Source organism: Zootoca vivipara, chromosome 8 (assembly GCF_963506605.1).
Source record: "Zootoca vivipara chromosome 8, rZooViv1.1, whole genome shotgun sequence".
NCBI lineage: Eukaryota > Metazoa > Chordata > Lepidosauria > Squamata > Lacertidae > Zootoca > Zootoca vivipara.
The window spans coordinates 83971399-83989278 of record NC_083283.1 but is presented as its reverse complement, the minus strand read 5'-3'; the positions used below and the strand labels follow the sequence as shown (position 1 = coordinate 83989278).

Here is a 17880-nt window from a genome sequence, read left to right as displayed (position 1 = left end):
GCACTTCAGTCTTCGGCTAGCGTCCGGGAGGCTGATGCAAGTCGGGCTCGGAATGGCACGAGGAGGAGAGGGGCGGGGCGGGAAATAAAAGAATGAGAGAGAGAGGAAGTGACGCCAATAGCACATTGTTTACATGTTCCCTTCTCTGAACCCATGAACCCATGTGCATACACAGTATTTAGCTCCCAAGTCATCAGAAATGGCTGTGTATGTGTGTGTTTTAAACAGTGAGGAGTCATGCTCATTAATTTCAGGTCTGCTCAGTAGAACTACTGAATACCACCCTAAAACGGAATGATGCCTGTGTTACCAAGAACTAATAATAATAATAATCACATAATTATCACTTTTTTTGTTTCGACTACTTCAGACCAACACGGCTACCTACCTGTAACTATAATTATCACTGTTGCTGAATATTTTCCTTTTAATTTCCCTCAGACCCTATGTGTGTGTATACCTGTAACTCAGCATTTCAAACATATGAATTGTACTGTAGTCCAAAAAAGCTTAAATAAATGTCATAGCTTCTAAGGTGCCTCAAGACTGCCAATTTTGCTGCAACAAGCTAACACCACTACCGTAGCTATATGGAAAATACCTTCCAACTGAGTCTTGTATTTAACTATGAAATCGTATGCATGTTTGCTTGGATTCGAAATCCCACTGGGCTCAGAGGGACCACTCCCAGGCAGTTGTGTACAAAGTTGCTGCCTAACAATATGACCTTACACACGTCTACTCAATTTGATGGGGCTTACACAAATGTGTTTAACAGACTAATACAGTTCACCCTGAGGAACTTGGTACTGAATGAAACCTGTCTTTGCATCTGAACCTCTCCTAATTTAACATCATGAACTGATCCATGCTGCTTTCGATGGAGTTTACTTTCAAGTCTGTCTTGCAGGATTTACTGCAGTTAACAGTTAAGATCAGATGGAATCTAGGCACATTAATGTGAAGTAAGTTCTGCTGTGTTCCATGGCGCTTAGAACTGAAGATGAAAGTGAGCTGTTTTGGTGGAATGGCCATAAATTTCTGACATATTGCTTCATGTGAAAATGTTCATGCAAGTCAGGCCGCTTGGGCATAACTTGGTAACATTTTATTAATTTTCCAAAAAAACAACAATACAAAATCAAAACAAATCAGATTGACTTCCTCCTAGTCCCTTCCTGGGTTCAATTATTAATCAACATACCACCTGTCCATTGTTAAATTTGAAAACCATTTAAATTACCTAGTGCCCATTCATATCAAAATTACAAATACGGTATTGTAGTCCTAAAACCCTGCTAATGTATTAACCTGTGTACAATGCTTCTTTATATATGCAATAAACATCTTCCATTCTTCCTTAAATTTGTTGTAGTCTCGTCCTCTTAGTTTCATTGTCAATTTTGCCATTTCAGCCTATTCCATTAATTTAACTTGCCAATCTTCTTTAGCTGGGTCATAACCTGGTCACATCAAAGAATAACCCATCATCAGAGCAAGAGAGAGACATCTTTTTTTTAAAAAAAAAACACCTACAGAATTATTTTATTTTAAAGTGAATAGTCCTTTTTAAAAAATAAATAAATACATGAGCAACCTTTATATTTTTAGCCCCATCATGCTCAGAGAATGTGGACACTGTACCAGGGAAGAAAGTGTGCAGGCTTTAAGCTTATGGACTTTCTTTGGGCTTGATATGAGGCTGCCTCTAGATATGTATGTATGTATTTGTGTGTGTGCACGCACACACACACATGCCAAACCTGCATCACAGTTAAATTTTCTGCCATATACAGGAGTGCATGATACAGGCAGCGGCCATTTTATGTATGTCCGATATGTGTGCAATTGTGCACATGTGCCAAACCTGGAAGTGACCTGAAAATGTCATAAAACATCACAAAAAGGGGTGGGATAGGACGGGGGCAGGTGAGACAGCATTATGTGGGCCCCGCCTATGCGCATGGGGGTCCGGTACATAACCCCTGTGCAAATCGGTCACTGCCTGTACAGCGGTACCTTGGTTTAAGAACAGCTTAGTTTATGAACAACTTGGATTAAGAACGCTGCAAACCTGGAAGTAGGTGTTTTGGTTTGTGAACTTTGCCTTGGAAGCAGAACATGTTCCGCTTCCTGTTGAGTGTGTTCCATTTGTAAATTGAGTCCCCCGCTGCTATGGGAAAGAACGCCTTGGTTTAAGAACGCTTTGGTTTAAGAACGCTTTGGTTTAAGAACGGTTTGTAAACCAAGGTACCACTGTATTCAGTAAAAGTTAGCTACAATAGTAGCAATGACAAACTTCTCCACTAGGGGGATTATTATTATTATTATTATTATTATTATTATTATTATTATTCAATGTCATTAAGAACATCTAATTGTACATTATACACAGTATAATTTAAATACTATATACCTATATATATATCTATATATATTGTAAGTCATATGCAGAGTAGGCCTACTGCAGTTAATGAACTTAATTCAATTTATTTCAATGGGGTCACACAGAGCATGGCTAACATAGGATAACCCCCTATTTGGTTGTTCAAGAGACACGAACAACTACAAAACACATGGTCCTAACTAAGGCTGTTGTTCTTTTTAAAGGGGAAAAAAACCAAGGCTGCAAGTTTCAGTATTAACTATTCAGACCCTTCTGTGTGAATGCAGAATTCACTATTCCCTTTCATTCAGTTCAAAGTGGCACAGTCTGGTGCATAGGTTCAGGGCAGTCTCGAGCAGGTCGCGTGCCCTGGTGCTGAGGGGCGGAGATCGCTCCGGCGCCCCTGCCCTCGCAGGGCGCAGCATGGTTTCCGCGCGGCGCCCTGCCTACCGGCCCGGCGCCCTAGTGCACCGTGCCACCGGGGGTTTACCTAGAGCCGGCCCTGCATAGGTTTTCTGTGAAGTGTTTGCAAAACACAAAGGAAGAGCACCTGTACTACATTTCATGTTGCTTTTTCTGTAGTCTCCAACAAAGACCAAAGAAAGGAGTTTTGCTTTTTTCCAGCTTAGGTTCAGGTAAATAAACCTGCTATATTTAGATACTATCAGGACATTAGGGAAATCAACTTGCTGTCAAGAGTTTTGTCCCTGTAAACTGGTTGTGAAATCCTAATATTTTGCCTGTTCAGGAGAAATATTCTGATTTCACATATAAAAGTAGAAGTAATAGAAGACATAATTCCTAGTTGGTGTACAGTAAGGTAATATCAGATGCCATTCCTGTACATTATAAGATGCTATTCCTGTACATTTTCATCGTGATTTAGTTATGCAATATGGATGTAAGAGCAAATTTATGCTGGTTAGAAATTGGCATCAGACATTGACTGCCTCCTTTGGTTTTAGGGTGAAAACTACAATATATTTCCCAGACACAGATGATTTGGATTCCACAAACAAATTCCTATTAAATAGTCTAAAAACCTGGGAATCTCCCGAACCATGATTAAAGGCACAAAAACAGGGTGGGAAAAGGTGGCAACTGAGTGCAATGTGAAAACTTGCTTTCAGCTTCTAAAATGTTATTTATCCCAATAAAAGCAATGTCTCATTTGTTCTGTATTCCAAGTTTCCCAAAAGTCCAGTTCTTAAAAAATGCTGAATAACTCCAGGTGGCTTTACAGACTAGCAAAATTATCTGAGGGCACACAGCTGCCAGATTTAAAAAAAGGGAAAAGAAAAGAAGAAAAATGCAAGGGCTCTATTTTTCCAGCCTCTTCTTGATCTCCTCTATGAAATTCTCCTTAGGAACAATGATCTGAAAAGCAGATAAGGAACATGGGATTAGCATAATTTATCAAAACTAATTATCTTCCACTGAAGGAAATTCAAACTCTTCCCCCCCCCTTTTAAAAAAATGAGTGACAGATCAATGGGTTCTGGTAGCCTCCTTTGAAACACCAACCTCTTTCCTGCTAGTGACATCCCGAAGTTTTACAACTCCATCTTTCTGCTCCTCTTCCCCTATGATGAGAACAAGCGGGATGCCATTTTTTTCACAGTACTGAAGCTGGTTCAGAAGTTTGGGGTTTTTCTTATACAGCATCTCTGCCTGAAATAAGTTCACAGTGATTGGAAAGTTAGACATTCACACCGTGTGTAGCATGTAGTAGCAATTGAACTGCCCCAGATGTTTATTAGAATCATCAGCACTACTATGCAGGCTTTCTGCCAAATCACAGGCTGATGCTGTCTCTAAATTTCAGGTCTGCATCAAACATGAAACAGGTTGAAGGGCCTGGTTATGACCTTATTCTCTGAGAAGGCTCTCCCACTTCCTTGTACTTTGGACTCAAATAATACTAGCTTCTAGAAATGCAGCAGAATAGCCTGACTCCTCAGTGTTACCTTGATGCCAGCACTCCACAGTTCAGAGATGAGCTTTATTCTCTCCGCAAGGAAATTCTTCTGAGCAGCTGCCACCAGCACTTCCGTCTCTGTTGTGCGGATCTTCTCCTTGGACATCTGAAGGGGGAGCAGGGACAGAAGCTCATTACAACTGGAACTTTATTACAGTGTTTACCAATCAAGCCACAACTCAGTTCAAGTCTTTGTTGAGACCTGGAAACTGGTCCTAATAAATGCGCTCTACTAATGCTACTTTTGGACTTTTTTCCAATAAAGTTTAGTTTCATCACTAATTTTAAGAAGTTGGCCATCCGTATTTATCTAAATTCCAAAATATGATTAGGTATAAAGATAAAGGTAAAGGGACCCCTGAACTTTAGGTCCAGTCGTGACCGACTCTGGGGTTGCGGTGCTCATCTCGCGTTATTGGCTGAGCGAGCCGGTGTACAGCTTCCAGGTCATGTGGCCAGCATGACAAAGCCGCTTCTGGCAAACCAGAGCAGCACATGGAAACGCTGTTTACCTTCCCGCTGTAGCAGTACCTATTTATCTACCTGCACTTTGATGTGCTTTTGAACTGCTAGGTTGGCAGGAGCTGGGACTGAGCAACGGGAGCTCACCCTGTCGCGGGGATTCGAACCGCCGACCTTCTGATTGGCAAGCCCTAGGCTCAGTGGTTTAACCCACAGCGCCACCCGCATCCCTATGATTAGGTATATAGTATACCAAAATTAAAAAGATAAAATAGGAGAACTAAAAGCACTGATGCAGTCACAGTTTGTTGTGGTTGGTATTAATTTTTCTCAAGAGACAATGGAGTGTGCCTCTGGGGATGAAGTCAAACCACTGTGTTGTTGTTGTTTAGTCGTGTCCGACTCTTCGTGACCCCATGGACCATAGCACGCCAGGCACTCCTGTCTTGCACTGCCTCCCACAGTTTGGTCAAACTCATGTTCGTAGCTTCGAGAACACTGTCCAACCATCTCATCCTCTGTCGTCCCCTTCTCCTAGTGCCCTCAATCTTTCCCAACATCAGGGTCTTTTCCAGGGAGTCTTCTCTTCTCATGAGGTGGCCAAAGTATTGGCGCCTCAGCTTCACGATCTGTCCTTCCAGTGAGCACTCAGGGCTGATTTCCTTCAGAATGGATAGGTTTGATCTTCTTGCAGTCCAGATGGGACTCTCAAGAGTCTCCTCCAGCACCATAATTCAAAAGCATCAATTCTTCGGTGATCAGCCTTCTTTATGGTCCAGCTCTCACTTCCATACATCACTGCTGGGAAAACCATAGCTTTAACTATACGGACCTTTGTAGGCAAGGTGATGTCTCTGCTTTTTAAGATGCTGTCTAGGTTTGTCATTGCTTTTCTCCCAAGAAGCAGGGATGTTTTAATTTCGTGACTGCTGTCACCATCTTCAGTGATCAAAGAGCCCAAGAAAATGCCTTCATTTCTTCCCCTTCTATTTGCCAGGAGGTGATGGGACCAGTAAACCACTGTGTTAGCAGCATCAAAGTGACCTCTCTGGGGTGCAAGCCTGGGCAGTGTGCATATGAAGGACCTGGGCTGCCCAGAGAACAAGACTCTCCTCTCAGTCTCAGAGACATGGTCCAAAGGAAAGCAGAGCATGACGTTTGGCACCAGCTTGGCTGCAGGAATTGCCAGAAGGAGGCACACAAGACAACATCCAACCATCTTAGGGACGCCACTCTGGATTTCTGTAGGGTTTATTCCTTAGCCTTTGCTTTCCCCAAATATATCCCACAAGGCAGAGGCGGTTTAGGATCACAGTTTTTCTTCCCCTAGATGGGCTACCTTCCCAGGTTGATGGGCCCCATCTGCCCCTCACTTCCCTCTACAGCATGTGCACATTGCCTTCTTGATCATTGGACCCACTAATGGTCTCCTCCACTCAATCTGCCAGAGCCTGTCTTCGTATGCAGAGAAAGTCCCAAACTCACTGAGGGTTTGAGACCCATTGGCTACCCTCACCAGGTTTAGCCAGCCATTTGAAGTCGTTCCTGGGGTGTGGCTGCTGTTGCATGCTGACAGCTTTTGGGAGGCACAGATGAGAGCTGAATCCCCAACAGAGGTACTACCTTTCCCTAACACCCCGAGGTAACATCAGCATACACCAGGGGTCCCCAAACTAAGGCCCGGGGGCCGGATGTGGCCCAATTGCCTTCTAAATCCGGCCCGCGGATGGTCCGGGAATCAGCATGTTTTTACATGAGTAGAATGTGTCCTTTTATTTAAAATGCATCTCTGGGTTATTTGTGGGGTATAGGAATTCATTCATTTTTTTTTTCAAAATATAGTCCGGCCCCCCATAAGGTCTGAGGGACAGTGGACCGGCCCCCTGCTGAAAAAGTTTGCTGACCCCTGGCATACACCATGGGTACTAGGCAAACTAAGGCCCAGGGGGCGGATCCTGCCCAATCGCCTTCTAAATGCGGCCCACGGATTTGGAATCAGAGTGTTTTTACATGAGTAGAATGTGTGCTTTTATTTAAAATGCCTCTCTGGGTTATCTGTGGGGCATAAGAATTTGTTCTCCCCCCCCCCATGGTCTGAGGGACAGTGGACCAGCCACCTGCTGAAAAAGTTTGCTGACCCCTGGCATACACTGTTCATGGAAAGCTGAAGCCGCCTAGACAATTTGTGTACTGGGAGTAATAAAGAGCATGAGCTTAAATCATCACAATCTACATCAATTGTGAACTCGTTGGGTGGCCTGCAGCAGACCACCACCTCAGCACCAAAATATGGGAGGCAATCATACTTGTCTCTCCTGCAGAGACTGCTGAGATAATGTAGTGACTGTCACTGTCTTTGGTGGCTTTTCAAAAAGATTCAGCAACTGATGGAGAAGTCATCCAGTAGCTATTTACCACAATGGCTAAATGGAACACCCAAGTTCCGAGGCAGTATATCAGGCACTTGGGACTGGGAGAAAAACGGAGAAAGCCACCCCCTCGTGCACTGCTTGTGATTCTGCACAATGCTGATAAAACAACCCCTGTGTTGCAAATTAAAGTCAAAATGCTGAGAAAAGGAGGCAACACGTCAGCCAGTTCTTGGGCAAAATATAACTGTTTTAATCTGTAGTTAACCATAAACCAGACAGTGATCCAGGGTAATCATCTGTTTCGGTGTGACCTGTGGTGTTATTCTATATTAAGCCCTTTATTCCTTGCGTCAGGCAGCAGGGGTTACATATGAGTATGACCCCTGTTCCGCAGAGTACACGCAAGTACTAGGTATGTTGTATTTTTGTTTTATTGTTGTATCTTCCTATATTTTTGCACTGTGAAAATAATATGGACTGTATAGATTCATGTCCATGCCGGATATTGATCTGATTATAATGTATGATTTAATAGGATGTATGATATGATTATTGACTTATATTTATTTGATTTATTTTAGTTATAAAACTGAAGAAGCATTAACCAAAACAGATGATTACCCTGGATCACTGTGATTCTGCACAGGCACCTGCATGAATTCTGATGGAAACAGAAAGGACCTTTATCCTGTCCTGATAACTGAGTTGAGGGAAAGAGATCAACTAAGTAACTCAGTACTGTATCTGGGGTAGGGCAAATTTCACACACATATTTGCCGTTGCGGATTTTTGTTGTAAAGCTATTCTAATACATATTAACCAACCACTTGTTATTTAGCAAAATCAAGCTAATAATAATAATAATAGTAATAATAATAATAATAATTTTATTATTGATACCCCGCCCATCTATTAAGTGCCAGAAGTTAAGCTGTTTGTGCAGCGTCACCTCTGTGCCATTCCAAATGCATGCTTGCTGTCAGATACTTTAAGCAGACAAGAGTACATGCAATGTTTGTGTCTTCTTTCATTGCATAAGAGGGCTGGTGTTGGAGGAGTCAAGCAATAGTTCAGTATTGCTTTCTGTTGTCCATTAAAAGATGCAGCCATTTCCCTCATGCATTGCTAAAACCCTGCCCTGAATATTTTAGTGGAGCTTTCCCCAAGATCTGAGTGCAGTGTTAAATAAGCATCAGTGATTTTGCTTTCCTGCATAAGACAGGCAAACCAGTAGAGCACAGGAAATTTGTACCTCTCCAGCATCAAATGAAGTTCATAGAACAATTAATAGAATAAAAAACAAATAAAAAACAAACCTTGTCAGAAAAGCACCATTTAAAAGAAATAAAACTAGATATAGTGACTTTAAACCAAACATCTGCTTTTATTATTTACTATTTTAAATGCCTGCTTAAAAAAAAACTAACCCAGACATTCAAAGTCAGGTTTTGATAGGTCTCTCTTTCTTCCTGCTGATAGGAAGGTGTGTTGTATGAAGTTTTCATGAAAAAGAAGGCATGCCAAGAATCATAATGTATTAAATAAAGGTAAAGGTAAAGGTACCCCTGACCATCAGGTCCAGTCGTGTCCGACTCTGGGGTTGCGGCGCTCATCTCGCTCTATAGGCCGAGGGAGCCGGCGTTTGTCCGCAGACAGCTTCTGGGTCATGTGGCCAGCATGACAAAGCTGCTTCTGGCAAACCAAAGCAGCGCACGGAAACACTGTTTACCTTCCCGCCGGAGCGGTCCCTATTTATCTACTTGCACTTTGATGTGCTTTCGAACTGCTAGGTTGGCAGGAGCTGGGACCGAGCAATGGGAGCTCACCCCGTTGCAGGGATTCGAACCGCCAACCTTCTGATAAGCAAGCCCTAGACTCTGTGGTTTAACCCACAGCACCACCTGGGTCCTAATGTATTAAATATTTGGCTTAAATAACACATTCAGGTAATATCCATGGCCAATAGACCAAAGCAAAGGAATTGCTACTTTCTTACTACTTCGGATGACATGTGACTACAAGCATCCTGTTTACTCTCCTGTGAGTCGTGCATCATAGAACACATAGAATCACTATATGCAATTCCAATTCTATCATTTCCTTTCTGATCACACATTAAGAACAAATCTTACCTCAGCATTCCGTTCTAGGATGGAAAAGATCCTTTCCACACCAATGCTCACTCCTACACAGGGCACCTTTTTCCCTTTGGGGTCAAATTCTGCTACAAGCCCATCATAGCGTCCACCGGCAGCCACGCTGCCCACCCTGAGAGACTCCTTTGCGTCACTTTGTTGGTGCAGCAGCACAGCCTCAAAGATCACTCCAGTGTAATAATTTAGACCACGAGCCAGACTCAGGTCCAGGGTTACCTGAAACGCAGCCAGGAATCTCATTAGTAGGCAAGAGTGAAAGAATGCCAGGAAAAGCCAGAAAGGGCTAGTGTAATATCCCAACTCACCTGATCTATGATTCCAAACAGGGTAAGGTATTCAAACAGCAACTTCATGTCCTCCAGTCCTTCTATGGCCAGCTTACTCTGTGAGAGCTTTGGATCCTGAAGTAGCTTCTCAATCAGACATATCCCCCCTGCATGAGAGACAAATACAGGGTGGAAGAAGCTCCAACTCCAGCAGTCTCCACAACACGTGGCCCATCAATTTTAGTCTTTTTCATGGCTGCTACTCCTTGCCCAGTCCGAAATGTTTCCAATTCTCTCAACACTACTTGAGCCAGAACATAATTCTATAAGCACAGGAAATAGCAGCAGGGCACTTGATCTGCACAGTTCTCAGCCAGTCTGGCTGTGTCAGACTAGGGATTAAGTACCTACACACTAAATGGTGCCTAAATTGAAACTCACCATGGAGCTGAACATATTCACCAATGCGATCTACAGCATCTGGAGAAATCCCATCCTCTTCAACCATCTCATTTTTCACCTCCTTCCATGTCACCTGTAGAGAAGATGGGAGAATTAGCTTGGCATATGCTCAACTAAAGAAGTTCTTCTCCTGGCTGATCACTAAAACTCTTTGCTAGCAATAGACCATTTAAACCGATAGTTTTACCAATATTTATGTGACAGAGGCATGAGGAATGTGACAGAGGCATGAGGAATGGCAGTTTGCCAAGGCCTAATAATAATAATAATAATAATAATAATAATAATAATAATAATAATAATTCCACTAATTTGGTGTATGCTCAATGACAACACAGCTGAGCTGTTTTAAGATGCCGTCCAGGGTTAGCAGATTAAAACGGAATATTCTTTAACTGTTTACCTTGCCCAGCTTGTCAAGGGTGCAGCAAGCTGTTTCAAATTTGGTACTGGGAACACCGCATATTGTAAAGATCCCATTCAAAATACGCCTTTCATTGATCTGGAGAAAAAGAAGAAACGTTCTGTAGAAGTCAGGCACAGACATCACAATAAAGTCACTCATTTCAGCATCCCTTTCTTCCACTTTGACTTTCACTCCATTTTCATTTTTCACAGGCTTGTAAGCATAGGCCTATTCTGGCCAAGCTCCCTTACTTTGATGAGGAAATCTCCAAACTGCAGGGCACTTAGGATCTCGTGCATGACCTTCAGACATTCTGCATCAGGAATCATGGGATCATATTGGCCAGCAATGTCAAAATCCTAGAGCACAGAGGGCAGCAATCAAAATCACAGAAGCAGAGCCTAAGTGTCATTAGCAGAAATATTCAATAAACCACTTCCATCTCCCAGAAGTGTAAGGAAGGCAAAACTTGTATCAGCACTCAACTCTCTTGCAAACCTGCAAATACTTACACACTGGCAGAATTCTCTGTAGCGTCCCGTTGCCAACGATGGGCTCTCACGTCTGTAGACTTTTGCAATGTGATAGCGCTTAAAATGGGAAACTTTGTTCATGGCCAAATAACGAGCAAATGGCACCTGGGAAGCCTTTGTTAAGAAAAATGGTGTGTAGTTGTGTAGTTCACAGAGCAAGAACAGTCTTGTTTTGTCAGCAGTCTTATGGTTGCTATTATGTCACTCCTACTTCACGAATAGCTAGTTCCAGTGCCTTCTGAAAAGCACAAGTTTAAAAGCAGTTGCAGACATGTCTTCTAAAAAGCTGCAGAAGAATATTTCTGAAGAACATATACAATTAGGTGTCTTTCTGTGGTTCTCTTACATTAAATGTAGAAAATACCTTCTCTCACTTACTCACTGTCAATGCTTAGGGTATCTATGTTTGTCATATTTGTTTGAAAATACCAAACCTTCGTTTAAAACAGCAGCAGACTAAAATATTAATCATTGCTAAATGTTTGGCAGATCTAAGACAGAAAAAATAGCAAAAACCTAAAACTTAGTAGAGGCAAAGCAAGGGGAGTGTCTCTAGGTAGAACATTTTGAAGCTGTAGCACAAAAGAGGAGACAACACGCTCTGGCTTTGATGTAAGAATCTTCCTAACAAATGGAATGTGAAGCAGCACTTCCCAAAAAGATCTCAACTGTTTTGGAGGCTTTCTTGGGACCCCTTAAGCCTAAGGTATGCTGCCCTTGCAACATTTAGGGCTTTAAACTTCAACATCAGCATCCTTGGCTGTGCCCAGAATCACACTGGAAGCAGGGTAACTAAGCACTTTGATCTTATGTGCTCCCTATAACCACAATCTAATAAAAAGTGGAAGCTTTCTTCTGAACCAGTTGCATTTTTTAACCTATATTCAACAGCAGCTTCATGCAAATCACATTGTAACAGTCAATCACTGGCATGCAGGATACAACATGATCTCCATTCTTCAGGAAGAGGCAAAGTTGCCATTTCCTCATTCTACTATCTTACCCAAGAAAGACAGCAACCCCCTCTGTAACGGAGGGTTTCCTATCCTTTGGTAGGATACAGTCAAGTCATAGCGAAGACACAGCAACTCTCCCGCTTGGTCTTTCAGTTCATAAACCAGCTTTGATTCCTCCCCATAGTGATCCAACAAGAGGTCCTTGAAGAACAAGAAAACAAAAATAAGCACAGTATATTTTGTCAAGTATGGACCAGTGTTTAATATTGTGGGATATATCATTATGTAACCCCCCCCCCCAAATAATATTTCCTTTTAAGAAAGTTGTTCAGTACCTAGCCACAGGTAATTCATGCTTTGGTCATATCTAGACTAGAGCACTGTAATGTGCTTTATATGGGCTGCCTTTGAAGCATTCTTAGAAATACCATTACAGAATACCGCCATTAGACTATTGACTGAGCTGGGTCAAAGAGAACACAATGCCATTTTTGCATGGCCTCCCAATAGGTTTCCAAGCCCAATTCAAGTTGCTGGTGCTGACCTTTAAATCCCTAGATGGCTGGGTCAGGGATACCTAAAAGGTCACACCCTTCCTTGGACAACTTCATAGGCTCTGCTAAAGCTCCATGTTTCTCTACCGTCTGAAGTACCCTGAGAGAGTCCTTGGGATAGTACCTTTTTAGAAATGGCCCTATTAGGATTCCCTTCCGCCATGTTGTTTGGGAAGGGATTTGGTGCCAATGCTGTGTAGGCAATTTGTGTATCTTAGTTTTGGGGCTGAGAATCTTCTGCTGGCTTTATCCAAGCTGCTTATCACCCAACAGGTAGTACATATTTTACGACGGATGAAACAAAGGGCTGTGTAACATGGAAAGCTGACTTGTGCAACACTGAAATATTTATTATTTGCTCGGTCTTCGTAAGAATAGCCTGCTGGATCAGGCCATCTAGTCCAGAATCCTGTTCTCACAGTGGTCAACCAGATGCCTACAGGAAACACGTAGGCAGAACATGGTTTAAATAATAATGAGACTGCGCAAGAGATGGAGGAGAAGAAAAGAAGTTACATTTATTCAGTGCTTCTTGTTTTCTACAAATGATTGCATGTCCTGTACCAGTGTGTACTGGAAGCATTTGAACCAGACCTGAAAGCTCCAGCTTCATGAGAAAGAACAAGTGCATTTTCTATGGAAGAAGTTATGCTTCATACACTTGTCCTACTGATCTGGAACTAAAGGTAAAGGGACCCCTGACCATTAGGTCCAGTCGTGACCGACTCTGGGGTTGCGCGCTCATCTTGCATTATTGGCCGAGGGAGCCGGAGTATAGCTTCCAGGTCATGTGGCCAGCATGACAAAGCCGCTTCTGGCAAACCAGAGCAGCACATGGAAACACTGTTTACCTTCCCGCTGTAGCGGTTCCTATTTATCTACTTGCATTTTGACGTGCTTTTGAACTGCTAGGTTGGCAGGAGCTGGGACCGAGCAACGGAAGCTCACCCCGTCACAGGGATTCGAACCGCCAACCTTCTGATCAGCAAGCCCTAGGCTCAGTGGTTTAACCACAGCGCCACCTGGGTCCCTCGCGATCTGGAACTAAGATCTGGAACTAAGCGGCACCAAAACCCAGTTGAGTCAACCTACAAAAGTTTCCATCTTTTGCCTAAGGCCTAATCCTATACAGAGTTAAGTTGCTTCAGTTCCACTGAAGCTAATGGAATTGAAGCAACCTATGTGCAGAATCTCAGCCAGCCTTCAACAGGTTGGATGATTTTTGTCAGCCATTAGAGCCAGTTCCATTTCTGAAAGAAAAGATCTAAGTGACTGTCCTCACCTTCCGCTCAAACACAGGGGTATCTATTGTTGCAGCTCCATGACGTTTGAAGCAGCTGATTATGGTGCTGAAGATTTTTTCTCGAATGGCCATCTGCTTTGGGCTAAAATCCCTGGTGCCCTAAGGGACCAGGCAGAGGAAAAGGTGGGGGTTAGAAGAGATCTTTTTAAAAGGACGGAGGAAGTGCTGAATAAAAATTACACAGTTATAATAGTAACAAGAGCCAATTATTGAAGGGCTTCCAGATGCTTCAATAGTTGAATACTAAATATCTGGATCTATGCCCAAAAGCTCCAAATAAGGATCAAGTGTACAGCTAAAAATAATAGAAAGTGATTGGGAGAACAAAATTGAACAAGCAGCAGATTAAGCTTTTTAAAAAGCTGCATGCTCTATGGGAAACGGCTGGATTGTGCAGAGGATGATGTACAGCTTGTTCCACTGAAGGGAGGACCAGAGCCAAACACTCCTTGAAGGGGACTCTGGGAGAGGAAGCAGAACACAGAAGACCCAGATGGGTAGCTGAAGTGGAGAATTACTTTGGCAGTCTTTATAATCACGTTTCCTTTTTCTGTAGCAGTTCCAAGCTGTGAAGATGGCCGATTTATTACATCTTCAATCACCTGGAAAATAGTAGAACAGATTTGATAAAACAGACAAGACTGAACTGTTACTGTCACAAAATACAAGCTTACTAAGAGACGGCAAGCATAATGGTAGATCTCCCACATTGCCAACGATTCCTTTGCAAATCCACAATTTGCATTTGATGCTTTAGATAGAAGTTCAGTGTGAAGGCACAGGGTTCAGAGTCTGTGTAAACATTTATACATTTCATTCTATAGAAATTTCATTGAAAGTATACAAGGTTATAGTGGGGACCTAGAAAGCAGGTAAGTTATAATATCTGTCTCTAAAGATAACATCCTCAAAGAGATTTAGTCCATCTGTTGAAGTCCTGAAAACTTTTCTGAGGAGTACATTGCTAGCAAGCTACAAGCCTGGGACCTTCTGCTCTTGTGTCTGCTACCTTATCCATTTTCAGCTGAGCTATCCTGATAGATTCACTCTTTACTGACTGCTGTACTGAATCAGACCATTGGTCCATCTAGCACTGATCTATCTGATAGCAATTTCCAAGGCAGACAGACAGACAGACAGACAGACAGACAGTGCTTTCCTAATCCAGCTACCAGAAATTCTTTTAACTAGAGATGCCAAGGACTGAATGAGGGACCAAATTTATGTGGTAAGGAAGAGCTGCAGCTCTGGGCCAGAGCACAAGCTTTGCATACAGAAGTTCCCAACGTCTCCAGGTGGGGCTGGAAGAGATCCATGTCTGAAACTCAAGAAAGCCACCACTAGGTTGCTGCAAAGTGTTAATAATACTGAGCTAGATGGACCAATGGTCTGACTTAGTATAAGGCAACATTCAATACAGTCATACCTCTAGATACGAATGCTGCGGGTTGCGTACAACATGGGTTACGAATGCACCGAACCCGGAAGTAATGGAACGGGTTACTTCTGGGTTTGGCAGTTCTCGCATGTGCAGAAGCGTCAAATGACGTCATGCGCATGCGCCGAAGTGCAACCTGCGTCTGCGCAGACGCGGGTTGCATACTGCTCATGTTGCAAACGGGGCTCCGAAATGGATCCCGTTCGCAACCAGAGGTACCACTGTATTCCCATGTGTGCAAACCATATGCTTTACCAGCAATTAATGGCATCCCCCAAGTGCTACATTAGTACAACCCGACTGAAAGAAAGATACTAGGGCTGCAAGAGTGCTTTGTAAATAAAAAAGACACAATGACAAAGAAGATGGCCAAAATAACTATTACATGAATACTTTTGCTTGGCTAACATTCACAATTGGTTAGAGACAGATTTGAGTAAAAAACCAGAGCTACAGGTGCCTGACGTAATCATAGAATCATGGAGTTGGAAGGGTCCCTAAGGGTCATCTAGCCCAACCCCTTGAATTGCAGAAATCTCAACTAAAGCATCTATGACAGATGGTCATCCAATCTCTGCTTAAAAGCCTCCAATGAAGGAGAGTCCACTACCTTCTGAAGGAGTCTGTTCCACTGACTTTATCCAGAAAATTCAACAGCACGGAATCGATCTCAAAAAATCCCTAAGATCTCATGATTCTCAAACAGTAGCAATGCTTTTCTGCACACCCAAGCACAAAAGGTGGAACAATAGACTTTTACCAACACTTACCTTCGTGTATTGCTGTAAATCAGAGCCTTCAAAACTTAACATCACAAAAGTCTAAGAGCTAGATGATGAAGCTGTGGAAAATGAAACACACCTGGTTTGGGAGATGACTGGAAAAGGCCCGTAGGATGCATAACCGCACTGGCAGGTGCCGACTCCTGTAGGAAGCTTTGGCGAAGAAGGGGCAGATCCAATGCATGGTGGGGAATTTATGCAATTTACCTCAGCAGATGGAGTTCCCCACTGCAGGTATTTCAGGTCTTGCTGTGCCAAATAGGAACTTCTTGTACAGTATTCTAGTTAGCAATAGACACTGTTGTGAAGTATACAGCATGAAGAAAGGAGAGAAAAGGAAAACTGAATGACAAAAATCCTTTTAGTGGGGAAGTCACATAAGCCATCCATTACTATGTGAATAGGCAAATCCCGAGTGCATTGCTCCTGGAAACGATGAGCGGTTGTTCTTACTAACATGCCCCCCAGGAGATTGGACCTACACTCTTGGATGCTGTGCAATGCAGCTAAGAAATCTGCTGAACGACTCGATTACTATTTTACAACACTCTGGTGGTTATGTTTGTGACATTTTTATCCCATGCTTTCTCCAGAGCTCAAGTACATATGCATAATATACACACACCTTCCCCGAACCTAGAAGAGAAAGGTTAGGCTGTGAAAGGAAATGGCTGCTCCAAGGATCACGTAGCGAGTTTTGTGACTGGGTGGGAGATATGAACCCGGGTCAGTTAGGCCCAAGTCTGCCACTTTGGGCCCCTGTCACCAGCTCCCCCATTAGCTGAACAGTCCTCACACAGCTGCCATTAAAGATTGGCCAGGCTGAAGTGACAATGAGGTGGGGTTTTAGCAAAAATTAAAATGTTTAATCCCCACATTTTAGCCGATGGGCACAGAATCTGAGGACCAAGAAGGAAACGTTGGTTTGCCTAAGGCCACCACCTACTGGATTCATGGCAGATGGGGAAATTTGCACCTCCAGGAACTTATTGATTGATCAAGTTTATTTATATGCCACTTTTCCACAATGAGCTGTGCCCAAAGCAGCTTACAGCAAACGCTCAAAACATTGAAAATACAAATACACAAAATATGTAACGTGTCAGTAAATTCAAAAATCACAAACCCATAATTCAATATTACACCACCACCCCGCTGCTGCCCCCCCCCCCAAGGATTGGTACATAAATACTGTAGAAAGCAAATCAATATATGGGTAGAGGGTTGCTTGTCACAGCAGATTGGGGTGGGGGTGCCCAACCACCTTATATTATATTCACATTCCTGATTCTCATCGTTATCGCCACTTTGAATCTGCACACCGCCTTTCTTTTGTTGCTCCACACAAGGCGGTTGTCAAGTTGAGAGAAACAGATTGGGCAGTGTATCTGAAGAAGTGTGCATGCACACAATTTTATTTTACTTTTTGTTTCGAGATCAGGCAGTGAAGCTCACGCTCCCAATAACAATCCGATCCAACACCAAGTAAGCCGTAATTATTGCAAGTCATTTTTAAAAACAACTGGCATCGAATGAAGCAATATTCAACAGACCCTTTGAATCTCCCGGTGCGCGACACCATTAACCCTAAAAATAGCAGCAAGCAGAAGGATGAACGGAAATTCACTCCCAGAAATTACTACAAAGCATCGCTAAAGTGTAACCGAAAAAAATCAACAATATCGGCCCGCTGACCGGCGCTGTGAACGGTGGTAAATAGAGGCCGCGGAGGAATGGATCTCGTCGAAGCCATCCAGGCTGCGTGTGTCACTCTTCAACATCTGCTGGCTCTATGTGCTCGCGGGCGGCCACTGCAACCGGAAGCA

General features: G+C 43.0%; 1 protein-coding gene across 3 annotated transcripts; it reads right to left on the bottom strand.

The window, feature by feature from the left end:
• Window positions 1–1132: 1132 nt before the first annotated feature.
• On the bottom strand, window positions 1133–17865 carry LOC118079335 (histidine--tRNA ligase, cytoplasmic). Of its 3 annotated transcripts, none has more exons than XM_035103457.2 (14): window positions 17750–17865; window positions 16134–16352; window positions 14353–14436; window positions 13814–13933; window positions 12083–12178; window positions 11001–11126; window positions 10740–10847; window positions 10486–10584; window positions 10062–10155; window positions 9660–9787; window positions 9331–9570; window positions 4354–4470; window positions 3911–3969; window positions 1133–3763 (listed from the first exon to the last, which is right to left on the bottom strand). In XM_035103457.2, exons 2-13 carry the CDS (start codon window positions 16236–16238, stop codon window positions 3940–3942), a joined length of 1347 nt encoding a protein of 448 aa, XP_034959348.1. In that variant the 5' UTR covers window positions 16239–16352; window positions 17750–17865; the 3' UTR covers window positions 1133–3763; window positions 3911–3939. The 3 variants fall into 3 exon arrangements, with proteins under 3 accessions (XP_034959348.1, XP_034959346.1, XP_034959344.1); XM_035103455.2 differs by having other exon boundaries at window positions 1135–3763; window positions 3911–4057; window positions 17608–17865; XM_035103453.2 differs by having other exon boundaries at window positions 1135–3763; window positions 3911–4057.
• Window positions 17866–17880: the final 15 nt, after the last annotated feature.